Source organism: Fundulus heteroclitus, unplaced genomic scaffold (genome assembly GCF_011125445.2).
Source record: "Fundulus heteroclitus isolate FHET01 unplaced genomic scaffold, MU-UCD_Fhet_4.1 scaffold_78, whole genome shotgun sequence".
NCBI lineage: Eukaryota > Metazoa > Chordata > Actinopteri > Cyprinodontiformes > Fundulidae > Fundulus > Fundulus heteroclitus.
The window spans coordinates 465,683-490,832 of record NW_023397230.1 but is presented as its reverse complement, the minus strand read 5'-3'; the positions used below and the strand labels follow the sequence as shown (position 1 = coordinate 490,832).

General features: G+C 41.9%; 1 protein-coding gene across 3 annotated transcripts in view; it reads right to left on the bottom strand.

Annotated features, from left to right (window-relative positions):
* The window catches only part of mast3b (microtubule associated serine/threonine kinase 3b), a 45,689-nt gene that overhangs the window by 1,322 nt on the left and 19,217 nt on the right, over positions 1-25,150 (bottom strand). For 2 of the 3 annotated variants that reach the window (XM_036134262.1, XM_036134264.1), the window contains 23 exons: positions 22,294-22,314; positions 21,959-22,037; positions 17,745-17,902; positions 14,390-14,465; positions 13,857-14,066; positions 10,749-10,850; positions 10,258-10,390; positions 9,337-9,401; positions 7,169-7,260; positions 6,797-7,005; positions 6,414-6,552; positions 6,091-6,223; positions 5,836-6,001; positions 5,407-5,508; positions 5,183-5,305; positions 3,631-3,743; positions 3,311-3,477; positions 3,001-3,122; positions 2,044-2,244; positions 1,697-1,923; positions 1,444-1,566; positions 1,209-1,345; positions 6-190 (listed from right to left, as the gene is read on the bottom strand). In XM_036134262.1, the coding sequence (XP_035990155.1) occupies positions 6-190; positions 1,209-1,345; positions 1,444-1,566; positions 1,697-1,923; positions 2,044-2,244; positions 3,001-3,122; positions 3,311-3,477; positions 3,631-3,743; positions 5,183-5,305; positions 5,407-5,508; positions 5,836-6,001; positions 6,091-6,223; positions 6,414-6,552; positions 6,797-7,005; positions 7,169-7,260; positions 9,337-9,401; positions 10,258-10,390; positions 10,749-10,850; positions 13,857-14,066; positions 14,390-14,465; positions 17,745-17,902; positions 21,959-22,037; positions 22,294-22,314 (3,083 nt within the window). The remainder of the gene's footprint in view (positions 1-5; positions 191-1,208; positions 1,346-1,443; positions 1,567-1,696; positions 1,924-2,043; positions 2,245-3,000; positions 3,123-3,310; positions 3,478-3,630; positions 3,744-5,182; positions 5,306-5,406; positions 5,509-5,835; positions 6,002-6,090; positions 6,224-6,413; positions 6,553-6,796; positions 7,006-7,168; positions 7,261-9,336; positions 9,402-10,257; positions 10,391-10,748; positions 10,851-13,856; positions 14,067-14,389; positions 14,466-17,744; positions 17,903-21,958; positions 22,038-22,293; positions 22,315-25,150) is intronic. The other variant, XM_036134263.1, reaches the window with a different exon arrangement.

The following is a 25,150-nucleotide window of genomic DNA, read 5'->3' as shown; positions in this document are numbered from 1 at the left end:
CTCACCACAGCCCTGATGATCCGGAGCTGGGCTCCTGCAGGGCGTAGAGGGCCCCGGGGACAAGCTGTGTGTCGGGGAGCCTGGGAGGCTCTCACTGGAGGACACGGAGTGATGGAGGCCTGAGGAGAAGCTGCGGCTGCTGTGCATCACCGTGCTCTGCTTGGACAGCTTCTTTAAGATGGTCCGTCGCCTAAAAGAAAACCGGGATGTGACTGAAAACCGATTTCCCCCAAAGATTGGACCCCGCTATTACTCGAAGCGCACCCAGAACCTCCTAAAAGTGACGATACTCTTTTTATCAATGAGTAACTAAATACTTCTTTATCTTCGGATTTTATGTGACAGACTGACACAAAGATGCAAATTTATTTTTAAACGGAAATATAAGCAGCCCCCCGTTTTTTATACAGTTAAAAATTGGGAAAGTCTGGTTCAATACTTTGCAGAAACACCAATTCCAGCTAAAGGTTTGCAGCCATATTTAGAGGTAAAACGTCGTCCCGCCTTGCAGCCGTCACCAGGCTTCACCGTAGGCATGGTGTGTTCAGGGCATCAGTGTTAGTTTTGGTCCCATCTGAACAGAGCACCTTCTTCCACATATTTGCTTTACGCCCATATTTGGCTCATTGCAAACAGAAGACGGGAGTTCACTGCAAAAAAGGAACTAAAAGTAAGTAAAATGTTCTTAAAATTAGTATATTTTTCCTTGATTTGAGCATGTAAATAAGACTATTTGCCAGTGGGATGAGTATATTTTACCCCTAGAATAAGATAATTAGATACCCTGCACTTGAAATAAGATGATGGAGATGAATTGTTCTTATTTTAAGTGCATAAATCTTATTCCATTGGCAAATAGTCTTATATACCAGCTCAAACCAAGGAAAAATATACTAATTTCAAGAAATTTTTACTTACTTCTAGTTCCCTTTTTGCAGTGTTCTTTTTCTTGATTGATGATGACAAATGGGACTTTAAAAAGGTCAAATTGTAAATAATTTCCTTCCACTTCACAATTATCATCTTCTTTGAGTTGCTCCATCACATTAAACCACCAATAAAACACACTGCAGCTCGTGCTTGTGAGCGGCAACACAGACATCTTGACCAAGTCTCACACTAGGGGGAGACGCAGCCATCCTTTACGAGCCTGAACAGGTGAACACGCGACGCTGCATGAGGCTGCAGACGAAAGCGCAGATCCTTACCTGTCGTAATTGTCTCTTTTTCTGCTCTTCTTGCTACGTCGGGCCATCTTGCCTTTGTGCTTGGTCTTCCGAGCGGGACCCACTTTGATCGATGTGTTCTCCAGGGCTATGGTCTGCAGAGCCACCTTGTTGCCGCTCTGCACATTTCGTAAGAATAAAAGGATTTAAAAATAAATAAATAAATAAAAAAGTAGGAAGGCTGACCGGACGTCAAACAAAAGGGGGGCTGCTGTACCTTCAGGAGCAGCTCTATCAACTCGGGGTGGACCAGGCCCTGCACAGACTCTCCGTTCACGTGGGTGATGAGGTCTCCGGTGCTGAGACCTGCCTGGTGAGCCGGGCTGCCCTCCTCCACACTCTTTTTAAACAACGAGCAGAGGAGTTTCATTTGAGCATTACATAATCGACCGTTTATAACTCTTCAAAGTTGAGATCACCCTAAAAAAAAAACAAGCTTAGAAAAACAAAGAAAAGAAAAAAGCACCCACCGACACCATATGATGGACGGTGTAGACGTCGCTGTCGCCCATGTAGACGCGGATGGCCTGCAGGGTGAAGCCGTACTTCTTCCCTGAGGTGTGGATGACGATTGGAGGCTTTAGGCTGGCAGGGCTGAAGGAGAAGTCTCTGTTAGGGGAAGAGTCACGAGACGAGGGGTTGGAAGACAGCGAACGTGGAGAAATGGGACTGGGCTGCAGGCCACTTGGTGAGTCATCTGCAACAAACGGTAAAATACAGAGTATTATCCTCCACGGTATAAGTCCTAAACCTAATTGTGATGATATTGTTTTAATGCGGAGATAAATCCGTGTTCTGCTGGACTTTTTTTGCGTACCTGCGGTGATGATGAGGGACAGGGCTGAGACGGACGCCGACTTGGGAACCTTCCCTCCGCAGGGAAGCCTCTGCCTGTCCGGTGTCTCCAGCTGGTTACCGAAGCGCCGCGGGCCTGCTGGGTCCTTGGGGGATGAGTGCTTGGCCCCGGTGCTGTTGCTGCGGATCCGGATCCTCCGGAGGTTTGACACCACCACTTCAGCTGCACGTGGCACAGCACAGAAGGTAAAATTACATTTGCACTCTTAATGAAGCATCTACTGTATTTTTTTTAGACTATAAGTCTCTCCGGGATATAAGTCGCATCAGTCAAAAAATGCGTCATAAAGAGGAATAAAACATATATAAGCCGCACCGGACTATACGTCGCATTTATTTAGAAATTTATTTCACACAATCCAAAACCAAAAACTGACATTTCAGTCTAATTACGCTGAAATTAGAGCGTGACAGTGCTACGTGCTAAGCTAACAGTAAGACACGGATGTTTCAGAGCAACATGAAGATCACGTGCATCAGAGAAGTTGTAAACCGCCTGGACAACAGACCTGGAAGCTAGCGCTAGCTGCTATTAGCTTCACAGACAGCACAATAACAGGGTTCTGTCACGGTCTGGGCACTTCGGGCTGCACCACTCATACAGAATACAGACTGAATACAGCGAAACAACATATGTACATGTGTTCAGTTTTTGTTGTTTATAACTTAATGTTTTAATTATTTTTTAAGTGGTAAAGGAGCAGCCTATAGTTTCCACAGACATAGAGCGCCCTCTTGCGGCTATAGACGGTAATGTTTACTACTTGGTTCTTGTTCAGTACGATTTACCATTTAAAATTGATATATAAGTCGCACCTGACTATAAGTCGCAGGATCGGACAAACTTTGAAATAAGGTTTGACTTATAGTCCGAAAAATACGGTAATTGTGAATGGAAGTGCATAACGTCAGGGCGTACCTTCATCGTCGGTGGAGAGGGCGAAGCGGGGCATCGTTTCCAGGCTGTGGGTGCTGCTCATCACCAGTGGACTGGTGCTCCTCTCAGACTGCGAGGAACTGGAGGAAGCCCGAGGCCGAAGGCTGCAAAAAGACAAACATTCAATCGATCAAGACATCAACTGGCACAAGCTCAAGTTTCCAAATCAACACAGAATAACTCAAAGGTTTAGCATCTGTTTACACACGATTTTGCTGAAAAATCCTAAAAAAAAGAAATGAAAATGAAAACACGTATTTCCTTGCAGAGGGTATATTTCACAGACGCTCACCTGGCCATGCGTGCGGAGTGTCTGTTCTCCAGGCAGCCCTCTGCTGGGCTCAGGGACAGACTCAGCCCTCCCACATCCCCACGGTCCTCCTTCTCTTCGCTGTGGCTGCGGTCTGAAGAGAAGCTCAGGTTGGATGGTGTGGCCAGATGTTCTGTGCTGCTGTAAACCTTCAGAAACAGAGAGGGTGTAAAATCAGGAGCTACTGTACACTCATCGTCAGCAGCGACACTAATTTTGACTCCAATGTTTAGATGGACAGAGAAACCTTTCCCACACTTTCCTTTTAATGTTGTGACTAAAGGGAACGTCGCAGCGCTTACCTTGCTGAAGCGATGCGACCAGGAGGAAAACTGTCTGATTTCCAAAGACGACTCTTCATCGTTAGTTTCCTCGTCTTCATCCGACGCCAAATGGTGGTAGCGATCGGAACGAGCTTCATACAAACAAAAGAGAAGAAACTAAGAGCTGCAGGAGCACGAGCTGCACACAAAACGCACGACACAATCCTAACCGGCTGTTTTCCCTCAGGGTTCCTTGTAAACTAATTTCAAAGAAACAAACAGTTATGTCTTCAACTTTCAGATTAAAATGTTCTCATCTCTGGTTAATGTGTAGAGGGCAGAAGTGGGACGCGTTACTTTTGTTTTCCAGCTCTAGTCATTAAGTGACTTTTTACCATATTCCTACAGACAGACAGTGACGTTCAAAGGACAAAGCAAAGAATTTTAATACAGGGTGAGACAAGTAGGGCTAAACATTTTTGAAAAATAATCTAATTGCGGTTTTATATCTTAATATTGCAATTTAATGCGATTATTAAGTTTAAACATATACAAACAACAAATCAGTCTGTTTCATCGCTGTGCAGATCAGGTGCTAAAAGAGCCGCTGCGTCTCAACTCGGAGCAGAAATGATTGCGTTCTGCCTACGATATATTTCAATCAAAACTGCGATTTGATTTAGACTTTTCTCTGCATTAACCACAAGCAACAAAAATAGCCTCGAGATAAAGATGTTTGTAAACAAGGGCTATTCAAAACAAGAACTTTTAATGTCTCTTTTAATCAGAATATTATTCAAGAGAACAGCTTTTAATTGAGTTCGACATCAATCCTTGTTGAACATAAAGTGCAACCAACAAACCAGTCTATGTATTAAAAACTGATTGACCAGAACTTAATGCTCTGGTGAGATTCCTGAAAGTTTCTGATAAAACAGTATGATTATATAAACTCTAAAACAAGCAATAAAATTAGATTATCTTACTGCTGCAGCTCTCTACCCTTCCATGCGGAGGCAAACCCACTTTAAACTCATTACTGACACCTAAAGGACGCGTCTGATTCACTAATTGTTACATAGCCAAAAATTGCAGACCTCTGCCATTTGAAAATTGCGTTTTTTTTAAATTGCAATTATATTGAATATGCGATTAATTGTGCAGCCCTAGAGACAAGTCTCATATGAGGTTAAAAACCACTAATTTAACTAACAAATGCATATTAGATATACATGTAAAAAAACGAAACATGTTTTGCTTTAAACTATTGTGATGCTTCAGTGTGTTTGGACGTTCCCGACAAAGAAGAACCACTGTAGGACTGGATTGTGTGTGTTTTTTACTCATTTTACTAGTAAAGTCCTCACTTTTCTTCTGGGCTAGGATAAGGTTTAGCACTAAGATAGCAATTAGGTTCAGGTTAGGTAATTGAAGTAAAGGTAAACGGTCCTAAATTTGTATTTTAAACAAGGATGTGTGTGTGTGTTATTAAAGATTAATGATCAGAAATCCAACGGGAGCAAGGTTGACAAAGCAATCCTGTCCAGTGGAACACCGTGCTGTGCAGTGCAGGTTCGTAACTGGAGCTTACTGTCAAAGTAGCTTGTGTCGTCTTCTGCTTCCAGCTGAGGAATGAACTCCGCTTTCTGTCTGAGGAGTCCGTTCCAGTCCACACCCACAAAGAAAGGATGCTGTTTCACCTCGGAGGCGCCACCTACATCCCACACGGTGCTCAGTTTCAAACTTAAATCAAACAATCGTTCAAGTTCACGCTTAATTAGGATCAACTAATCAATTTTTTTTAATCAACATTACCTGTTCCCAGTCGATCTAAAGGACTCTGCCTCAGGAGGCGGGTGATCAGGCCCTGGGCATCAGCGGGTAAGGCATCGTCTCCTTCTGGCCAAATGATTTCATCTGAACATTAAAAAAAAAAAAAAAACACCAGATCAAGTTCACCAACTGAGTAAAAGACCTTGAACGAAAATAATATAGTTTCCTGCTAAACAGAGCATCTCTGTTGGACATGACCTTTGTTGAACTGTCTTATTTTAGAACCTCTCAGTGCTTAATAGAAACAGAAACGTCTGTTTTAAATAAGGCTGTGTGAGGGGTGTACCCGGGCTTCACCGCCGCTGACAGGTTCTCACACGAATGTAATTACCATCAGGGCAATTAGGTTACACAAAGAAGAAAATTCACACGCGTATTTGTGCCGCAAACATGTTCAACATCAACTCTCACCGCTGACGACCTGCCCGAAAAGCTCTTCGGGCGTGTCTCCAAAAAACGGAACGCAGCCGACCAGGAACTCGTAGAGGATGATCCCCATCGCCCACCAGTCCACCGGCTTTCCGTAGCCCTGTCGGAGGATCACCTCCGGAGCGATGTACTCGGGCGTGCCGCACACCTGCGTGAGCCGACGTACAGAGATTCGGTCAACGAGGCGCTCGGTCGCCTCCGTTTAGGCGGTTTGTTTTTGTCTCGAGCCGGTCTCACCTGTTTGTCGATGAACTCCCTGGTGTCTTTTTCTATGTGACCCTCATACAGGTTGGTGGTCATGTTCATCAAGCCGATTCTGGACAGGCCGAAGTCGGTCAGCTTGATGTGACCCATGGATGTGATCAACAAACTGGAGGGGGAACAGAAGACAAAGAGGAAAATATTAGGAGAGAGAGGAGAGAGAAAGCAAACAAAAAAAAGGGGGAGGAATCTGTGTTTCTTTTGTATTTAATTATAGACTAATGTTCATTTAGCAACAGCAGCACACAGCGCTGCAAAACAAACAAAAGAAATAGACAAAACGGGAGCCTGTTTCTCACTTGTCAGGTTTAAGATCGCGGTGCACGATGCCATAGTTGTGAAGGTACTCCAGTGCCAGGACGGTCTCGGCAAAATACATCCTGGACATTTCTACAGGCAGAGGGCCCATGTTCTTCAGCAAGTTTGCACAATCGCCACCTAAACAAAAGGGAAAAGCCTTAAGACTGATTGTTTTACCGTTTCCTGTTACAGGCTGCTCAAACAAGAGGAACTTAGTGCAAGTTTAAATGCCTGACTGCAGGATTTATCCTTCAATCTCTTATGTAAATGTTAGACACACAAAAACGGCTGTTTTTACTTCTTATCAGCCTAGTTCAGATTAAGCTAAACTTTATTAAATGTGAAAAGTCCTCCGTAGGGGCCCCGTTCTCCCGACGATTACCTTCGACATACTCCATGACCATGCAGAGGTGGCGCCGCGTCTCAAAGGAGCAGAACATGGAGACGACGAAGGGGTTCTCGGCGAAAGTCAGGATGTCCCGCTCCACAAAGGCCTGCTGGATCTGGTTCCTCAGCACCAGGTTCTGACGGTTTATCTTCTTCATGGCAAAGCGCTGCCGTGTCTCTTTGTGGCGCACCAAATACACGGCCCTGTGTGAAGAAACAAAAATACACAACTCACTTACTTATCGTGAGCTAAAATCTGGGTTGAAATAAATGATGGCGTTAAAGCTTCTAGGTATTCTGATATTTTATTCCAGCTCTTGATTTTAAACAATCATTAGGTGTCGTAAGGAATGGTGGAACCTCTTACCCATAAGCTCCGTTACTGATGAGTTTGATTGTCTCAAAGTCGCTCTCCAGAGGTTTCCTTCGGGTTGGAGTCAGCGTCTGTGGGGCTTTATTCTGTACAAATTAAAGAGGAGAGCAATGTTTTCTGCAGGAGCAGACCACGAGTGCAGAAGTGGGCTCAACCCTGAAGGCGTCTGTCCCATTTGTAAACATTTATTAGCCATAACATTATGACCACTTGTGTAAAAAGAAGGAACGAGTTTAAGGACTTAATATGTTCATCAAATGTTCATTAGGGTTCTACAGCTAAGTTGCCATAATCGAAATAGTCAGCTATATTAATCATTTTATATCCATATTTTTACTCCACCCATGATTTTTATAAATGTGCCCTATTCTAATTAACTAAAATGTTGAAAACCGCAGTGATTATGGAGAGTCTCGCGGGTTTGGATGCTTCTGTGTGTCTCTGCCTACGCTCCAGTCAATGACTGGCTCTGGCTGAGCTGCAGCTTCAGCGCAAACACGGTGGATGAAGTGTCCGGTTCAGTGTCAAATGAACCAGGTCCTAAAAGTATTCATAGGCTGAAGCGGTTTAAATTATGGCAACGGTTGACGATAAACAGGTCTTTAGATGCTTAGTGAGGTTTCGTTGCGCTTCCACAGCAACACAAGTGGCAAGCAGGAGCAGCAGAGACGACACGAAGGGGCTTCTTACAAACTGACAGTAAAGACAAAGTTTTTATTTGTTGCTGAATTTACTGTAAAAGTTAAACAGGTTGTATGTCTGATATATTCCTCCCCTGAATAAAGATGTTTATGGTAACGTTTGGACTCCCGTGATTCATTAATGATGTGCATACTCTCTGGCGCAGACCCAGTCATTTTACTTTATCCCATTTTGTTCACATTTAACTGTTATACTGTTAATAAACATAGTTGAGTATAATAAACATGGAAATGTTGCAGTCTCCGTAATAATATTTTAGATGAATCGGTTGATAGAAACATAATTTTTCCTTAAGTGTTGCTCTCCTGCTGAACTGAGGCCTATTTTGTTCATTTTCCTTTCAGTGTCACATTTGCCATCATACTTTAGAATCATACATTATATATGATTAAAAAGTATGTATATATTTTATGTATATCATAAATAAAACAAGAAAAGCTTCACTCTGTATTTCAAGCTGAAGAAGGCCACTTATATGTCTATTTAATAACTTAAAAGAGAAAATATGTTTACATTTTATTTTGTGGTATATTGCAAATGAAAAGCAAACATCATGCCACTGATTTTCTTAATAGAAAAATTACTCATTTTGGTTCATTAAATAAATAAATAATAGGCATCAGAGGAAATCCTTAGTGTTCACAGCTGGCAGCTCTTGTAAAAATGTTCTTCGTCAAAAGAGAAGAAGGTAAACGAGTGAATCAGCAGCAAGAAAAAGGTCAGCCAAGCTCCACTGATACTCCAACAAGAAGTCCGGCTCCTGTTATGCAAACTCTGGGAAGTTCTGCACCAGGTCAGTTTGCTAAGTAAAAAAAAAAAACCCTGCTTCTGGCAGGAAGGTGTTAGATTACAGAGAGCACACCGTGCAGGCATCTCTTTCTGCTCAAAGTAGCTGAAGACTATCAGGTGTTGACGCTGGCCCATGACCACCACCAAAACTGCACGCACCAGCGAGTCGACTGTAGGAAAACTACAAGAAGTTTGAGGTTTTGGCCTGAAATTAATCAGAGTTTATTCAGAAAAGGCGTCGGTTTGATGCGGTGGGGGGAAAAAAAAAAAAAAAACAGTCCAACTTTTCACAAAGCGTTTTTGACAGCTTGGTGCCAGATTCTGCAACACATCTTCAAAATAAAACGTCTTTGCCTTGAGCATAATTTCTTATGGCTATTCGGTTTAAATTTGTGCCAAGTTGTGTATAAAACAAAGAATGAGTTTTCATAGTCTAATAATTGTCAAATAAATTGACATTGTTAATGAGTTCTAGCTTTGTGTAAGACAAAATTAACAAAATAACTCTCGTTTAAAATGCTTATAGAGTCCTTTTGAGACTGAGAACAGTCACTGCATTTAAAAAAAACACCAGGAAGCACATTTAAAAGAAGTATATTTAGACCATATTAAGTCTTTTGCTTCTAATAATAGTTTAAGTCCTCTCTAAGTATTAAACATCGTGGGCTTACCTCTACAGCAGCCTCTGGCTCCCGTGACACTGAGGGACTGGCATCATGTTCAAGCTGCACCATGTCTAAACGCACCCAAATGAGAGAGCGGCTATTAGCATACAACATTTACTCATCTACGATTTCATTCTCCCACAGCGGTTTCTCATGCCGAGCTTTATCACGCTTAGCTGTGCATGCCTAAAGCCCTCAGTAAAATTATACTGTGATGTTTTATCAGCCCAAAGAGAAACCTTAAATCAAAACACTAATTTTACCTCAACAAATTCTGCTTTCTTGAAAACCTGAACGGCTACAGATTGAAGGCCAAATTAAATCAGACTGAAATCAAACATGTGACTATGACTCGTAAAAAAAAAAAAAGATCTTTCTTTCAGGAGGCAAATCTCCTTCACTGTAACTCAACCAAAAGAAAAAGTGCTTTAATTACTTCAACACGACCCTGATTGCATAAGAGCATAAATGCTCACGGCGCTTTAAGCCCATCAATAACATTAACCACGCTAACATATGCAAATTCATGCAGCACGGCATTGCAAGCCATTATCAGGTCTCCTCTTCCATACGGAGGAAGTATAAGGAGGATTTCTCCTCTGCAGACTGCTGCTAAGTTAATGTGTTCAGAAGAGACAAGGTGTTTCATCCCAATTCAACTAATTAGTCATTAAATTAGCACAGATTTTTTTATATATATATATATATATACCTATATACCAGCGCATCCATCTCAATGAGCATTGCATTGCTTTATAAATGAATTTTATACTTTTTTTAAATGTCAGGGAGTTAAGGGCATGCCTAAATGAATATTTATTTGTCCAAGTTAAGTAAAACTAACAAAACCGAGCCACAAAACGTTAGATTTTTGTGAAGCTGGAAACATGCGTGTGAGCCACACTCAATAGATGGGCTGTCCTTTACCTTCCAGCAGGTCTCGGGTTAGACCGAGCTGGCTGATGATGTACCGTGGGATGTCAGTCTTGATCCCCTGGCCCACCTTGGCGTGGCCCTCCGCTGCCTCCAGCAGGTGATAAAACTCCTCCGGGTCAAACTCCTGTCGACAGCATCCGAGAGTAAGGAATGAGGAAGGTGTGAGGCTAGAGTGTGTGGCGCGTGATCTTTATGGCAGAAACCAGTCAGCGACGGCGTGTCAAAGGCTTCTAGTCTGGCTTCTGCTGCCTTATCCCTCGTAACAAATCTCAATAATACCCATAAATCTGATGTAACAAACACAACCAACATTTTTAGATGAGACTCGTGTAATGTTTAAAGAGAGGTTTTAAGTCACTGTCATAAGGCACAGTAATGTACTTTCTTGTACATGAGTGAAATGGATTAATTAATGGTGTGAATGTCTAGAGCTAGACGTTTTCAATAAGGGAGAGATTTTTTTTCTTCTTCCCGCAGCTTACCAGGCATTCAAGGAGACGAGCCGGCCGGGAGATTATGATGAGGATCTTCCGCACCAGCCGGGTGATGACGGACACCTCCTCACTTTCGGAGCGTTCGAAGGCCTGGGAAACGGACCGCGGACAAGAAAAGTGGGGCGTAGAGAGGTGAAAATGTTAGAAACAAAAATGAGAACAGGGCAGCAAATAACTCATCGGCAAACTGAAATCAAACTAAAGCAATGCTAACAGTAATGGATATAAACTTTACCACGAAATACAGAGAGTGCAGAAGTAGAGCTTTGCCGTATTTTAACTGTATAGTTCCCCTCTAAACATAAGTTTTAAACCAAGCACTCCTTTGGTAATCTATAAAAAACACACACACAGAGGTGTATAATGCAAATATATTAAGGCTCCATAGACTATAGGGGCAATACCGAGCATCAATTTGGGTTTCATGGAGCAGAAAATCTGATGTCTGGTTGCCTATCAGTATTGGTGCAAAGAGTCAAACTTCAGAGACATTATCAAAAACCATTTACTTATTATTTGAATGTAAATGAACATCCGAGCGTAGCTACAGGAACTGAGAGCAACAGATGTAAGATAACAAAACTGGACATGAAAATGAGAGCATTACCCTCCCATAACAATTACTCTTGTGTGGCTGTCTGTATACAGTAGACGGTGTTGTTAAAAAATAAATAAAAATAAATTAAGGAAAATAACAAATAACCCTAAAAATGCAATTTTCTTCTACGTTTTGTTATTTTTGTTGGGGGCAACAACTTGGTGCATTACTGCCTCCAACCTCAATCAAAATCAATCTGTTTGGGTAGCGCTATTTATCTGATTTTTTATTTTATTTTATTCTTTTCATTGACAAGCTAGAACGAAAACCAGCTGAAATAAAATGGAAGTAATGAGACTATTTTAAAAATTCAAGGAGTAGAAAGTACCCGTATTTGCATAAAAATGTAAGGAGTAGAAGTAAAAAGTAGGCTAAAAAATAATTACCCCACTAAAGTATAAATAACCAAAAATTCTAGTTACGTATTTCTACTTAGTTACTTGACACCGCTGCACACAAACCAACAGGTTTTACAAGACAAAGCGATCTAAACAGAAGACGCAATGTGATCTCAGATATCTAGAAAAAGGTAAAAACATGTACCGCCCAAAGGAAAAAAAATAAAAATCACTCAAGGCATCACTTTACCCAGATATAACCATGAGCGCAACATTTGGGTTCCTATTGCTACTCTAACAGTTTGGAAACTAGGAAAGAAGTTGGTTTGGTCTGTCCCAGCTGCACATAAGGCAATGGCTGCAATCACATGCTAAAGGTTTTATAACCTGGAGAAAAAAAATACTACTGCTTTTAAGGTCTCACAGTATTTACACAAAACAGAAAGAAAAATTATAAAATGCATTAAAAAATGTAAAACATGATTTAACTGCAGAAATAAAGGGGAGTGGTGACCTAGTGGCAGTGTTGTAGTCAAGTCACTATGCCTCGAGTCCGAGTCCAGGTTCGAGTCTCCAGTGTTCAAGTCCGAGTCATTAAAAAAAAATCCAAGTCAAGTCTGAGTCGAGTCACTATTGATCAATGCCGCAGTGAAAATTAACGTTCGTTGTAGAAACATGCCGTGACGTCTGATGTATGACATGAAGCAGTAACATTCCATTGCACTAATAATTTAGATATTAAAATCATACACCAAATAATATTCTAATGACATATTAAAATTATAGCGTAATGATATAAAAAAAAAGTTGAGTCTTTTTCTCAATTTCCGAGTCAGAATGATCTGAATGTAGGAGTCCGAGTCCAAGTTCGAGTCATCAGTGCTCAAGTCCAAGTCAAGTCACGAGTCTCTAAATCTAGCTAATGACTCGGACTCGAGTTCGAGTCTCGGACTCGAGTACTACAACACTGCCTAGTGGTTAGAGCCGGTTTAAGTGTCTTGCCCAAGGACACGGTGGCTGAGACGATGGGAGCGGGGGGGGGGTTCGAAGCGGCAACCCGCCGGTTACAGAATGAACTCCAAGCTCCTGCGCCGCTGTCACAGATTAGAGAGTAATGGCTTGGTGCATCTTCAGTCTCCACGCACCATTTTTCCCAGCAGGAACCAGTCTTTGCTGTAGGCAAAGGGATAAGCGCTGTAGCGTTCTTTCAGCCGGCTGGCAGGCAGTGCTCAGCGACTTTAGGCGGATGGGAACTCCGCCCGACTCCAAGCTCCATGAAGAAAACACTAGTCACTCTGACAGCTCATTGTAAAGACCTTAAACTGGATGGATGGTGGAACGTTTTAACGTTTTAACACCCCGATACCCGTCTACGCTGCCAACATGGGCAACATGGGTTCGGTTCTACTGGTGTGGACTTATTTCATTCTGTCTTTCTCAAGCTTTCTCTACACCCAAGAAAAGGAAAACGGGGGGGAAAAAAACAAACAAACACTGAAGCTTTGGCACAAATATGAAGTAATGTTTGTATAAGAAGGAATGTGCTCCTCTGCATGAGAACAGACTTATCAATTCAGCTGGAAGGGCCGTCCGTCTGACACATGCAGAAAAACAGCGAAAGGAGCTGCTATGGTTACCAGTATTTTGTCAGGATTATGAAACTGAGTCAGCTTTCAGTTCTAGGGTTTTACACGCTTTGCACGTATCCCAGATATTTGAATTATACTTAAGTTTCCACAAACTTTCCCCTTGTTGGCTTCGTAACACTTTAATCAGCAATGACCGTGAAAGCTGCAGCTTGGGATTTGGTACGCATATAGTTTTAACATAATGGATCAGGCCTTTACTATTTTCTGAAATTCCTTAAATCTCACTACTAAATTATTCTCAACATGGTATTAAAAATGCTAAAATGTTAAAATGCATCCCGCCGTTACGCAGAGTTTCAGCTGCCAGATCTACTGTGTGTTCCTTTGCCCATCAGATGGTTATCAAGCTCAATCAGTCTGCTTCTGTAACTTTACCACCATTTAAAAAGCTCCATTTAAGCTCCTTAACTTGTGCTTAAAACTACAAGGGGGAGGTGGGGGGGGGGGTCCATTTTATGCCAGGACGCCATCCGACGAGGGGGACCTTTATTCAGCGTGTCCGTTCTCTCACCTCGTGCAGCAGCTTTTCCAGCTTCTCCTGCAGCTCGGCGAAATAGCGAGACGTCACCAGGCCTTTCTGAGACTTGTCCAGACAGTCTCTGACCAGCTCCACCAACTGGTGCTGGATGAAGCCCAGCACGCCGTCAGCCAGCGGGAGGGAGCTGTCTGGAGAGTAGTGCGTGACAATCTCCAACAAGCGCTCCTCCATCTGGGCTGTGGCCTTCAGAGAGGACAAGAACACAAAAAAAAACACCGTATAATAATCAACAAACTAGTAATTATGATTTTCACTCCCTTGATGGCACCAAAGGGGGGGAGCTCATATGGCCGTGTGTCTCCACCCGTGAGTCATTAAACAAGTTTTCAACACCTGTTATGGCTTGTGGCTCTTAGGATTGAGCACCTCTGTCATAACAGGCCACATGTTTTAAGAAACCCCAGTCGTTGTCATCTTAGACGGATTAAACATCCCGCATTAAGACCTGCTTAGACACGTTTGGGTGCAACAGATGAAGGGCGTGTAGGGCATCTTCTAATACGTACCCTTGGAAAACGCTCTCTGTAAACATGGTTCATCATGACTATCTCGTTGTCAAAGGAGGTGGTTGATCGCCCGGGACTAGAAAAAAAAACAAACAAAAGAAAAAGAGTTCATTTAGGGTCATTGATCGACACTGCAGCTTGTTTTATCAATACATAATTAAATCACTCTGTCCTCTGAACTAGAACATGGTGTGAGGGTGAAAGTGGATGCAGTTGGAACCAGATTGTTACGTACACTGTGCAGATAGACACACGGCAACTTATTTTCTCACCATATGAATTTAAAATCACGCTAAAATCACGCTAAACCATAATTTTTCAGAGATTTTTTTTTTTTTTTACTTTCTTCAAATCCTCCTCACAGAACAGATGTCTTTAAATGTTGCTTGGTTCTTCACTGCATCGTTACCTCATGATAATAAATACCCACACAGCATGGTCCTGCCATGTCTGCACTGCACAGTTGGGAGGTCGTTCTCAGGCTTGCGAGCTTCCCTCCTTTTTCCCCTCAAAAACGTTAATTATGGGCAAACACTTTGATTTCAGTTTCGTCAGACCACATGACAAATCGCCAAAAATGTTAAATATTTGTCTCTGTGCGCGTCTACAAGCTGTAATCTGGCTTTTGTTGCTACTGGTGTAATGGCTTCTTCCTCTCTGAGCGGCCTTTCTGCCCATATCTGTACAAGACGTGTTTCACTTGGTGTTTTCACACCAAAACACGCTCATCTCTGACACACAGTGTCTCATTTAGACTTGAGCAGATGAACACAGACCCTTTAGGCATCTGGAAATAGGGTTATTTTCCTAATATCTTGGCTAATTTGGTGTCATTTTCAAGCGAAGTACCTCAAGGATGCAGTGGGTTTGATGTGTTGCCATGAAATACATCAGAAGGTGTACATCCATTTCTTTTAAAGGTCATGAATTAACCATAATGAGAAGCCTACAAAGCCATGACATCATCTTCTGAGTTTTCCCACATTGTTTGAAAGGGGTAGTACGTCAGTAGTTAAAACAAAATAACTATTAAAAGAAAATTCTCTGTCATTATTCTGTGGCATTAAGGAAATAAAAATGATTTTGGTAATCCTACCAGATCTACAACAGGAGAGGTTTAGTCAGTTTTCATGTCCGATAGAGAGAAGGAAAATAAGATTGTCTCTTTCTATACAGTCAACTGTATCCCACACTCGGGTCATCGCTCTTTCTAAACACATAAGCCGTCTGTTAACTGCAGTGCGACTAAACACGCACGGAAACTCGTGATGGGTGTGACGGAAACTGCTTTTACTGGGTCAGCTAGGTCTGATCTTGCCAAAAGCCAAGCCAAAAATTTTTTATTTGACGGCACCTGAGCTGGAAAAGCTGAACTCGGAGTGGATTCTGCTGTCGGGCCTGAATGTTTCTACACGAAACATATCTTTACCAGCAGCTGAGGCTTCTCTCAGCTAAACTGGGTGAGTCATCAACACCAATCAATTAGTCATGTACTGCAACACCACTTCAGCATTTAAAGCCAATGAGATAAGCGCGTTTGAACTGCGAATACTTACTTGATGGAGCTTCAAACAGAACAGACGGAGGGAAAAACCTATCACATGCAAACAGGCTCCCTGGGCCATTTTCAAATGTTTTTTTTTTTTTTTCTTATCATAAAACGACCGCTCCGTTGCTGTCAAAGCCTTCAATCACCTCCCGCCCCCTCCCCCGAAAAACAACCCACCACCGAATACAGTTCGGCAGCTTCGTCCCGGAGGCGCTCTGCTAGCTAGCACGCCCACGTACTGCACACCATGGTGCCAGAACATGGAGCATTCAGGCACCGCACAAACAGCGCAGAGCGCAGCCAACAGACAAAAGTTGTCAAGATCACGCTGCTCTGCAGTCAGATCTCCACCTGCCTGCCAACCAACAGGAACGTGCCGACATTAGGAGGAGGCAGGAGGTGCTAAAAGCGCCGTTTGTCCAGGTCGTCATGACATCCGATAGTCTGCAAACAACCTGCAATCTCCGTCTGAGATTAATCCGAAACGTTTTTTCTTGCATAACAAGCGCAAGTTAATCCCTTTAGACGGATTACTGTTTTTAATCTGCATAAAATAACAGTCTAATATTTTCATCTCCAAAAAAAAAACAGAACATAAAGGGGCTTCAGACAGAGCGCCACAACAAATGAACACTTATGTAACCACAAAGTTAACAGAAAGCAATTAAAGCATGTAAAGTGTTTATCTTCCTTCCAGAATATTGAGAAGCTCAAATTTCACACCATCGTCTTAAACTTTGTTTTCAAAACATATGTTCAAGGTTCCTACACATTTTCTAATGTCATATTCAGGGTTCCCACACCTTGGTGAACATCAAATTCAAGGACCTTTCAAGGACTTTCCAGGACCAATTTCCTCAAATTCAAGGACCACACGTGGCGGCATTTACCTACTGTGACCGCTGAATAGGTTATCATATTTTAATACAATGCAAATTCAATATAAGACTAAACGGCATAGAAGTTGTTGGGTCAGAAGCAATGCAAGAAAGTGGACTTAATTTATAGCCTACATTGATATTGATCATATGCATAGCCTACATTTATATCCACAGTACATGGCTATGCCATACTACATTACATATAAGATGTACATTAGCCTACCGTTTCATAGAATTTTATGGAAAAAAGTGCAGAATTGAGATGTTCAGAATTATATCAATTTGTTTCACTTACTTTCATCGTTGATTAAGCTAGTTTTTGACTTCTGTTTAAAGTGCCACGGTTGCCAGAAAGCTAATCAGAGATAGATTTAAATCATTCTCAGGCTTTTGTTACCTTTGTTAAAGACACAATTTCAGTGCATTCAAGGACTTTCAAGGACAAGGTGTTTTTTTGGCTGTTTTAAAGAACTTTCAAGGGCCTTGAATTTATTTATTCAGATTCACAAACTTTCAAGGATTTCAAGGACCCGTGGGAACCCTGCATATTTCCAGATTTTCAAAGTTCAAGTTTAAAAACTAAAGGTTGGCAACAAATGTATTTCTACAGCAGCCAGGCTTTAAAGGCGGACCGCGCAAAAACATAAGACTAAACGGATGGCTGGGTGGATTAATACATAACAACTAAAGTCAATCAATAAAATAAATACGATTTTAACACTTTATGCTGTCCAGACACATTCAGATCTAAAAATAAAATCCCCCCCCAAAATCAAACTGCAGATTGTTCAACACTGCAGGAACCTTTGTCAGGTTTCATGCACACAGTGGTGACACTTTGTGGTTACTTATTGCATCACGTCTGTAAGCACCAACAGAGACGGTCGCCACATGTTTTTTTTTTTTTTTTTTCAGGGTCCTCTACCTGAGGCTCCTTGACCGAGGCCGTATGAGCGGCGAGGGCCGTCCGTCCTCGTCGGTAATACTGTCGGTGCTGCGGAAGTGCTTGAAGAGGAAGTGGAGCTCATCTTGCGTCGGCTGGTAAGGAAGCTGGTGAAGACGCTCCTGGGAGGACGAGGACGACTGCACACACACACAGAGACAAAATTAGATAATTACTTAGATTCTACTTTTTGCCAGGTGACAGTAGAAGCCACTATGACAAACCTTTGAAACGATAACTATTCAAAGAAAAGAAGGGGTTAATTTTTGACTCCACAGACCTCAGCAGAGACAGTGAACCACTACTAAAAAAACAAAAACATTTCTGAAAGCGACACGTGCCAGTTTATATCTGCAACAACACAAACAAAGGTTAAGGAGCCATGTTGCAAACTGGGAAATTCTGATTCAAGCCGAAACTATTTCGACAAGTTCTTTGTGCAGAAATTTGTCAGTGTCAACATCACAGATTTCCTTCTCGTCTCAGAGGCTGCTCTTACTTGTAGGTCCTACCCCGTTCCTGAGACCGAGGGATGAGCTAATAACGCTAAAAAAAACACATACATGATCCGACAGGTCGGGCGTACTTTCCTCTGCCCCTAACTCACAGGGCACCTGTGGACGAATTTTCTGATGGGCCTCAGAAACGAGGAATAAATACCTAACCATGTGTGTGAATCGGGGATTAAAGCCAAACAGGAAAATAAACATAATATCTGCTAACTTGGAGAGCAGGGTAAATCATAACGAAGGCAACCAAACAGCTCCAGGTAAAGGGACAATTTACGTCTGCAGCGGTGAGGCAACAAGTAGTTAATGTCTGAGCTGCAGCAGGTAACTCTCGTCAAATCATCATTTATTTTAAAGCCCAAGTTTAGTATAAACCCAAGTTAGTTAGTTTGTCCTCGGGCTGAAGCTAACGGCTGCCGCCAGAAGTGGCAAAGGCTTACAGCGGACCTCTACCACCGTAAAGCAACTCAAATCTCAAAAATAAAATTGCATTGGTTTCCATTACATTTTTATTATTACATTTCATACTTTTCTAGACTCAACTTTCTTGCTTTTTAATAACATTCAAGACAATTGAGAGCAAAACACACCCTTGAAGCTGCCTTATTATCTGTAGGTGCCAATGGACGGGTTGCTGCTAATAACATTTACACAGTTAAAATCAATCGAGTACTTTTAGGAGTAGTTTTACTGCGTCATAGCTTTTACTTCAACTTGAGGAATGTTATTTTGAAGTTTGGCAACTTTTAAGTACGGTTTATGAGTACTCAGCCCACCTAGAGTTACTTCACTGAAAAAAAAAAAAAAAAAAAAAAGATCTATACACCAAAAATGCGCCAGACAGAAACCTTTTACGCTTAATGTTAAAGCGACGCTTAGCTTCCTTGTTCTGATGTTATTTTCTGTCTACGGAGCCTGATGAGTCATTTGTAGGTCAAGCGAATTCACACAAACATGTGTGTTTAAAAATATATACATTACCTACTGAATGTATTGGTTTTAAAAGCCTTAAAAAATATATTAGACATGTTTATATCTTGTCTGAATGCTTTATTTTGTAATGATGTTTTTTTTATTTTTTACTAATTTTCTTATCCTATTCTTCAAAACTAGCAGAGCTTGCACATAACTTTTTATATACATTTTATTTTCTCTAACATTTTTTACAAATTAAATCAGGTTTTATGACAAAACAGTAATTCAGTAGTAGACTTTTAACCAAATATACATTTACTCGAGTCCTTTTTGGATAACTACTACCTGATCTGATCTTCCACAACTAATGAACCCGACGCTAAAACTATACGACGCTAATAAAAAAGTGGTGTATTCTCTATGGATTCAGAAAATCCTCTGACTAGATTAGTCCCCCTGGCCACTGGGTTCACGTTGTACGGGCGGGACACCACGGACGTAAATGAAGGAGATGATTTTACCGCAGTGATAATACAGCTGCAGACTGGGATTACCGGGGATTTCCCATAATCTCAAAACGCTCTGCGCCGCGCCTTCTCTACCTCTCCTCGGCTGCAGCCAGGCTCTGCTCAGCGCGCGGCCGCGGAGCGGACCCGCTGACGCGTGAACGAGCGCCACAGGGCCGACCGACACACTGAGCAGCATTTATCAGAAAAGCCTTGTCCCACAGAGCCCGGCAGACAGACACAAAAACCCTCTGTGGCGCTTAAAAGTCAGCAGCAACGGATCAAAAAGCCTCTTCTCTCCCAGTCTGGCTCTCGAATGCTTCTGCTAACGATGAATATGATAAAATGCTGGAGAGATAAGGTTATGGATAGTGTAGCAGAAAAGAGTCCGTTTCTGCAGCGGGTACTCATAAAGTAAACAATGTACGTTTATTATCTTTCCAGTTCTTTATTCTGTTAGGTTCAAGTTAAGTTTATGTTATTTTGTTGCAAGGAACATATAGTGTACGTTGTTATAGTTTACCTTAAAGGCTGTATACTGTGTGTTTTTGCTGTATATTATATTGGCCGGTCTGTCCTGTAATCCTCTTTATAACGTTTGCTTTCTATATTCAACACAAGTATCACTGCGCTAGTGCTTTATTTTCAGATGTGTTGTTGCTAAGATTTATGAGAATCATCCCAGTTTCTAAGAGGAACATTTAATAATTTAGGTTTACGTGTACTTTAATGTTAATACTGTCATATTTTCACTTTTGTACTCCATTTCTCAAAAATAATGCATGAACTGGTATACAATATCTGTTCATATTGAAAAATATAACTAAATATCTAAATTGTAACTAAAGACAGGTACTTCTTACAAAATAAATAAATATTGAAACATTTAAATTAATCTCGAATCATTTTTGAATCAAATCGCGACCCAAAGAGTTAAAATCGACTCGAAAGGAGAGGTTCTCAATAATAGCCAGCCCTAGAAAAGACCCTATTTGATTTTTTAAACATCATTTCTGCATTCTGTTAGTAAATAAAACCAAAACACTGTAGGGTGTAAGAAATCAGGGATAAATTGGCAGATCAAAGAAAAACCATGTCTATCTAAAAAAAATATGGTGAAATACCTAACTGGAGATTGTAGGAACCCTGTTTAAACCATTGTTATGTTTTCAGTGACTGTTTATACCAGACATGGAGGTAACAGGTGGTATTTAGGACGGGGGAAGTCTGCTCTGGTCTCAGCATCTCTTCTGACTAGCCGAGAACAACACGTTTAAATTCACGTTGAACTAAGACTGAGAATTATCTGTTAAACGTAAGATATTACCCGCTCATAATTGTTTTCAAATAATCTTCAAATATCCTGAACCATCTCTTTAACATGGTGTCTTTTGACGTTCGTGTCTACTGAGATATTGAGTAAATAATCTTGTCGATGGTGTAGCATGTTTAAGAACATCTTTTTTTTAATAAAGCTTCTGTCCAAGAGGGCTTCTTGTCCTCGGTGACCTCTGGGCCTACACTGTCTTACGCCGACCAATAAACCGCCTTCCCTTTACTCTGGTTAGCCCTGGACATTTGGACATTTTCTTCTCAAATCCTCCATTTCTGCACACTGCACTGCAAAAACAGAACTAAAAATAAGTAAACATTTCTTGAAATTAGTACGTTTGTCCTTGATTTGAGCAGGTAAATAAGATTATCTGCCAATAGAATGAGTATTTTGACCCCTAAAACAAGATAATTAGACATCCTGGACTTAAAATAAGATGATGGAGATGAGTTGTTCCTATTTTAAGTGCAACATTCTTATTCCATTGGCAGATAATCTTATTTACCTGCTCAAATTAAGGATAAATGCACTCGTTTCAAGAAAATTTGAGTTATTTTTAGTCCTGTTTTTGCAGTGTGGTATTGCAACAAATAAAAGTTTTTTTTTTTCTTTTTAATGAAAAGCCATTAACGATACGATCCTTTGAAACACGCTCGTTTTATTTCTCCCCTTATTTACCATCCAGACTGTGTATTCTGCTCCTCACGGCGAGTTTCAAAGACTGCGAGAGTGACTCACTGAAGCAGACGACGCGGATAAACAATTAGCGGTTTGTCATCTTGGGCTTGGCATTTTCTGGCCTCCTCTTTGCACAAACCAAATGTGCTACTTGGGCTGACTGAAGTGTGAAAAACTGCTTTGGCTGCCTTGCATCAACCGGCGAGGACGTCGCCATGTTTCTGGTGGTGGGGGGGGGGGGGGGGGGGGACTTACCGAGACGGTGGAGCTCGGAGGGTTGGTGCCATAGCCGGACGAAGGAAGGGAAGCCAGAGACCAACGTCGGCCCTCAGCTCTGAGGGACACAAGGAGAAGTGTGTTATGCAAGCCTCGCTGCTAGTTAGCATTTCACATGTGAGGGTCCCTATAAAAACACACAATCCTGTTACTATAACAGCATAAAATTATCGCCCATGTTCACATATAAGGCTTGTTCTTCAGCATCCCTTTCTTATCTGGCCAGAGGCAATGCTTGAGAAATGTAAGCTTTACGTCAGAGGGAAGCAGAAAAAGACATGGAGTAAGAAATGAAGGATTCAAAAAGAAGCTACCTTTCAGCGCGAGCCAAGTGGCTGAGATCACGACAGCATAAAGAGGGGAGAGGGAGAGAGAGAGAGAGGGAGAGAGAAAAGCAAAGAGAGAGAGTCTGTGAGTTTGAGGATTCTTGCACAAGTGATCCTGCGACCTCTGGCATTCATCTGAGGGATTAGCACTGACAACGCTGCCTTCCTTGCCAGTTTTCATTCGTCAACATTACAAGGCACAGAAATTAATCTCAGAACATGTTCTCTGCACGACGGAGAGCGGCGAGCTCTTGAGCTGGGCGCGTTTTAGTGATCGTACGGCATCATCAAACGCAACATGTAAGGTAGAGGAACAGACATGCTTATAAGTGATTGCACACGCTTGTGATAAAAGCATTACGCATGCGTAATTACAAAGTTACTGAAATGCACGGACTGAACTTTCCCAAGATTATAATATAAGACCGTTAAAGGCAAAAAACGTCTAAAGATGAAATATTCCTCCATTTGCTTTCATCTCTGATGAGCTTTTCGCTTAGGTCAGCAGAACGTCTCTCGGCGGCAGCGTCAACGGGGAGGCACCTAAACCTCTCATCGCTTTTTAATGACTGCTCTCGAGTTTCTCCGAGGCGCAGCCTTCCCCGCGGGCTCGCACGCCTGCGGCAAGAAGAGCGCGTTGCCATGGGAAGCTGATTGAATGATGTGTGTGTGTGGGGGACGGGAGGGGGGGCTTCGGGGGTAGCCTCGGTCTGTCTGCATGCATGCGTCCTGCTGAGGGGGAGTCAGCTGTAAGAAGACCTGGCAGTGGGGGGGAGGGGAGGGAAGGTGTGAGCGACGCTGGGCTGAGTCAGCCTCGGTCACCGTGCTGCTGCTGCTGCCTTCCCTCTCCTTCTGCTCCACAAGCTGTCTGCCTCTTTACCAGCACACACACACATCTAATGTTTCCAGGAAACCCCCTACACTGGGATCAAGGATAACATTTTTTCATGTGTTTAGTTGATTTTGATTATGCAGTTACAAAAGGCTGCAAAGAACAGTTTACATGCATACAGTTAACCCACTTTATGTTGTGCATGCTGGTGGCATGCATGGACACGCGTACAAACATGGGTACGCCGCAAACACACGGGAACTCAGGACGCTTACAGAGTCTGTATAAAAAGACACGTGACCCTTCTATCCTCACTGTATGATTACAGGGTTCCTACAGCATAAGGCAAGTTAAATTTAAGACTTTTTAAGACTTTTTAATGCCACTTGAAATAAAAAGTTAAGACCAACTTCACGATAAACAAACTGATTTTGTACCCTTCTTATAGGTTATTTCACAGCAACTGAGCTAAGAAGAGGCCCACTTGTGGATGTATAATAACGGACACCTAACTCTAACACACAAATCAATAGAAATCAAGGAAGATATGCCTTCTAAATGGTAAATAACCTGTTCTTGTACAGCGCTTAAACTAGTCTGACGACCCCAAAGCGCTTTACTCTACAGTCAGTGATTCACACCCTGACGGTGGTGAGCTATGTTAGTAGCCACAGCTGCACTGGGGCAGACTGATAGAGGCGAGGCTGCCGTACATCGGGGCCACCGGGTCCTCTGACCACCGCCAGCAGGCAATTTGGGTGAAGCGTCTTGCCCAAAAACAACGACAATACACGTCAATATCTTTTCCAGATGCTTGAAGGTGCAACGTTTATCTGTTGAAACAAGTATATGAAAATATCCATCCAGTGAAAAGGTCTAGCTATATTCTTCCCAAGGGAAGAAAGGTGAACATGTTTTTGCTGTGAAACGTGTGGGTCAACCATTAATCAAAACCAAAAGACCTAGTGAAGATGCTTATAAGCATCTTCACTAGGTCATTATCCAGAATGAAACTGGTTCTGCACCAACATGGGTTGCTCAAGAAGGAAGAAGTTATTATTTAAAAAGAAGCAAAACCGGCCGGATTCCCTTTTGCCACTGAATTTGTGAACAAATGCCTTTTCTCACCACTATGCACCAATATTTCATATCTTTTTTTTTAAACTAAGCATAAGATTTTGACACTAGCAGTTAAAAGTTAGTACACTGGTTTTGAATACAAAAAAATTGTAACCAAATATATCACAGGGAAATGGAACAAGCCGAATTGGAGGCACACAATCCGGCTTTAAACCGGACAGCATAATGACTTTCCGCTAAAAAGAAAGCAGTGAGGAGAACTACAACCAGGAAATGATATGGTTTGTATTCAACACAGATTCCCGGAGTGATTAAGAAGTTATTATTGTTGTAGGGACTCGCCATGCTGGTATATGCATGCGTCACAAAACCGGGAAGAGTGAGCTGACTGAGCAGCCGGGCGACCCAGATTCACATGCAGTGTCATTTGTTGTAATGAAGATGGAATGAGGGTTACGGAAGTGTGTAGCAGAGAAAAACAGTTTTTTGATGCATCCTAATGTTTAGAGACATCAATATTATTTTAATTGATCGTATTTATGGATGCAGGCTAATGCAGCCTTTGTATTTACAGCACGCTCCTAAAATCCTTTATAAATCTAAATCTCAGAGAAATTTGCTGAGAACGATTATTGTCTTCCATCATGTATTATGATAAGACTCTAAACTAATTTGCTTGATAAAATAGCCGTTAGCCTAATGGTTAGGTGGTAAAAAAAATGCTTTATCCTCCTGAAGTGGCTCCATGTAAACTCACTCCTTTGTCTCTTCTTACCGTCTGCCCAACAGATTTACTTTCACAAGTGGAGCATTACTGCTTTACTGTTTGTTCATAGGTTAACAGGAAGTATTGTTCATACCTGCAAATAGGTTCACAGCATGTTGATATGCTTAACAAAGATTCGTGCCATATCTCTCAGCTAAACCCGGAAC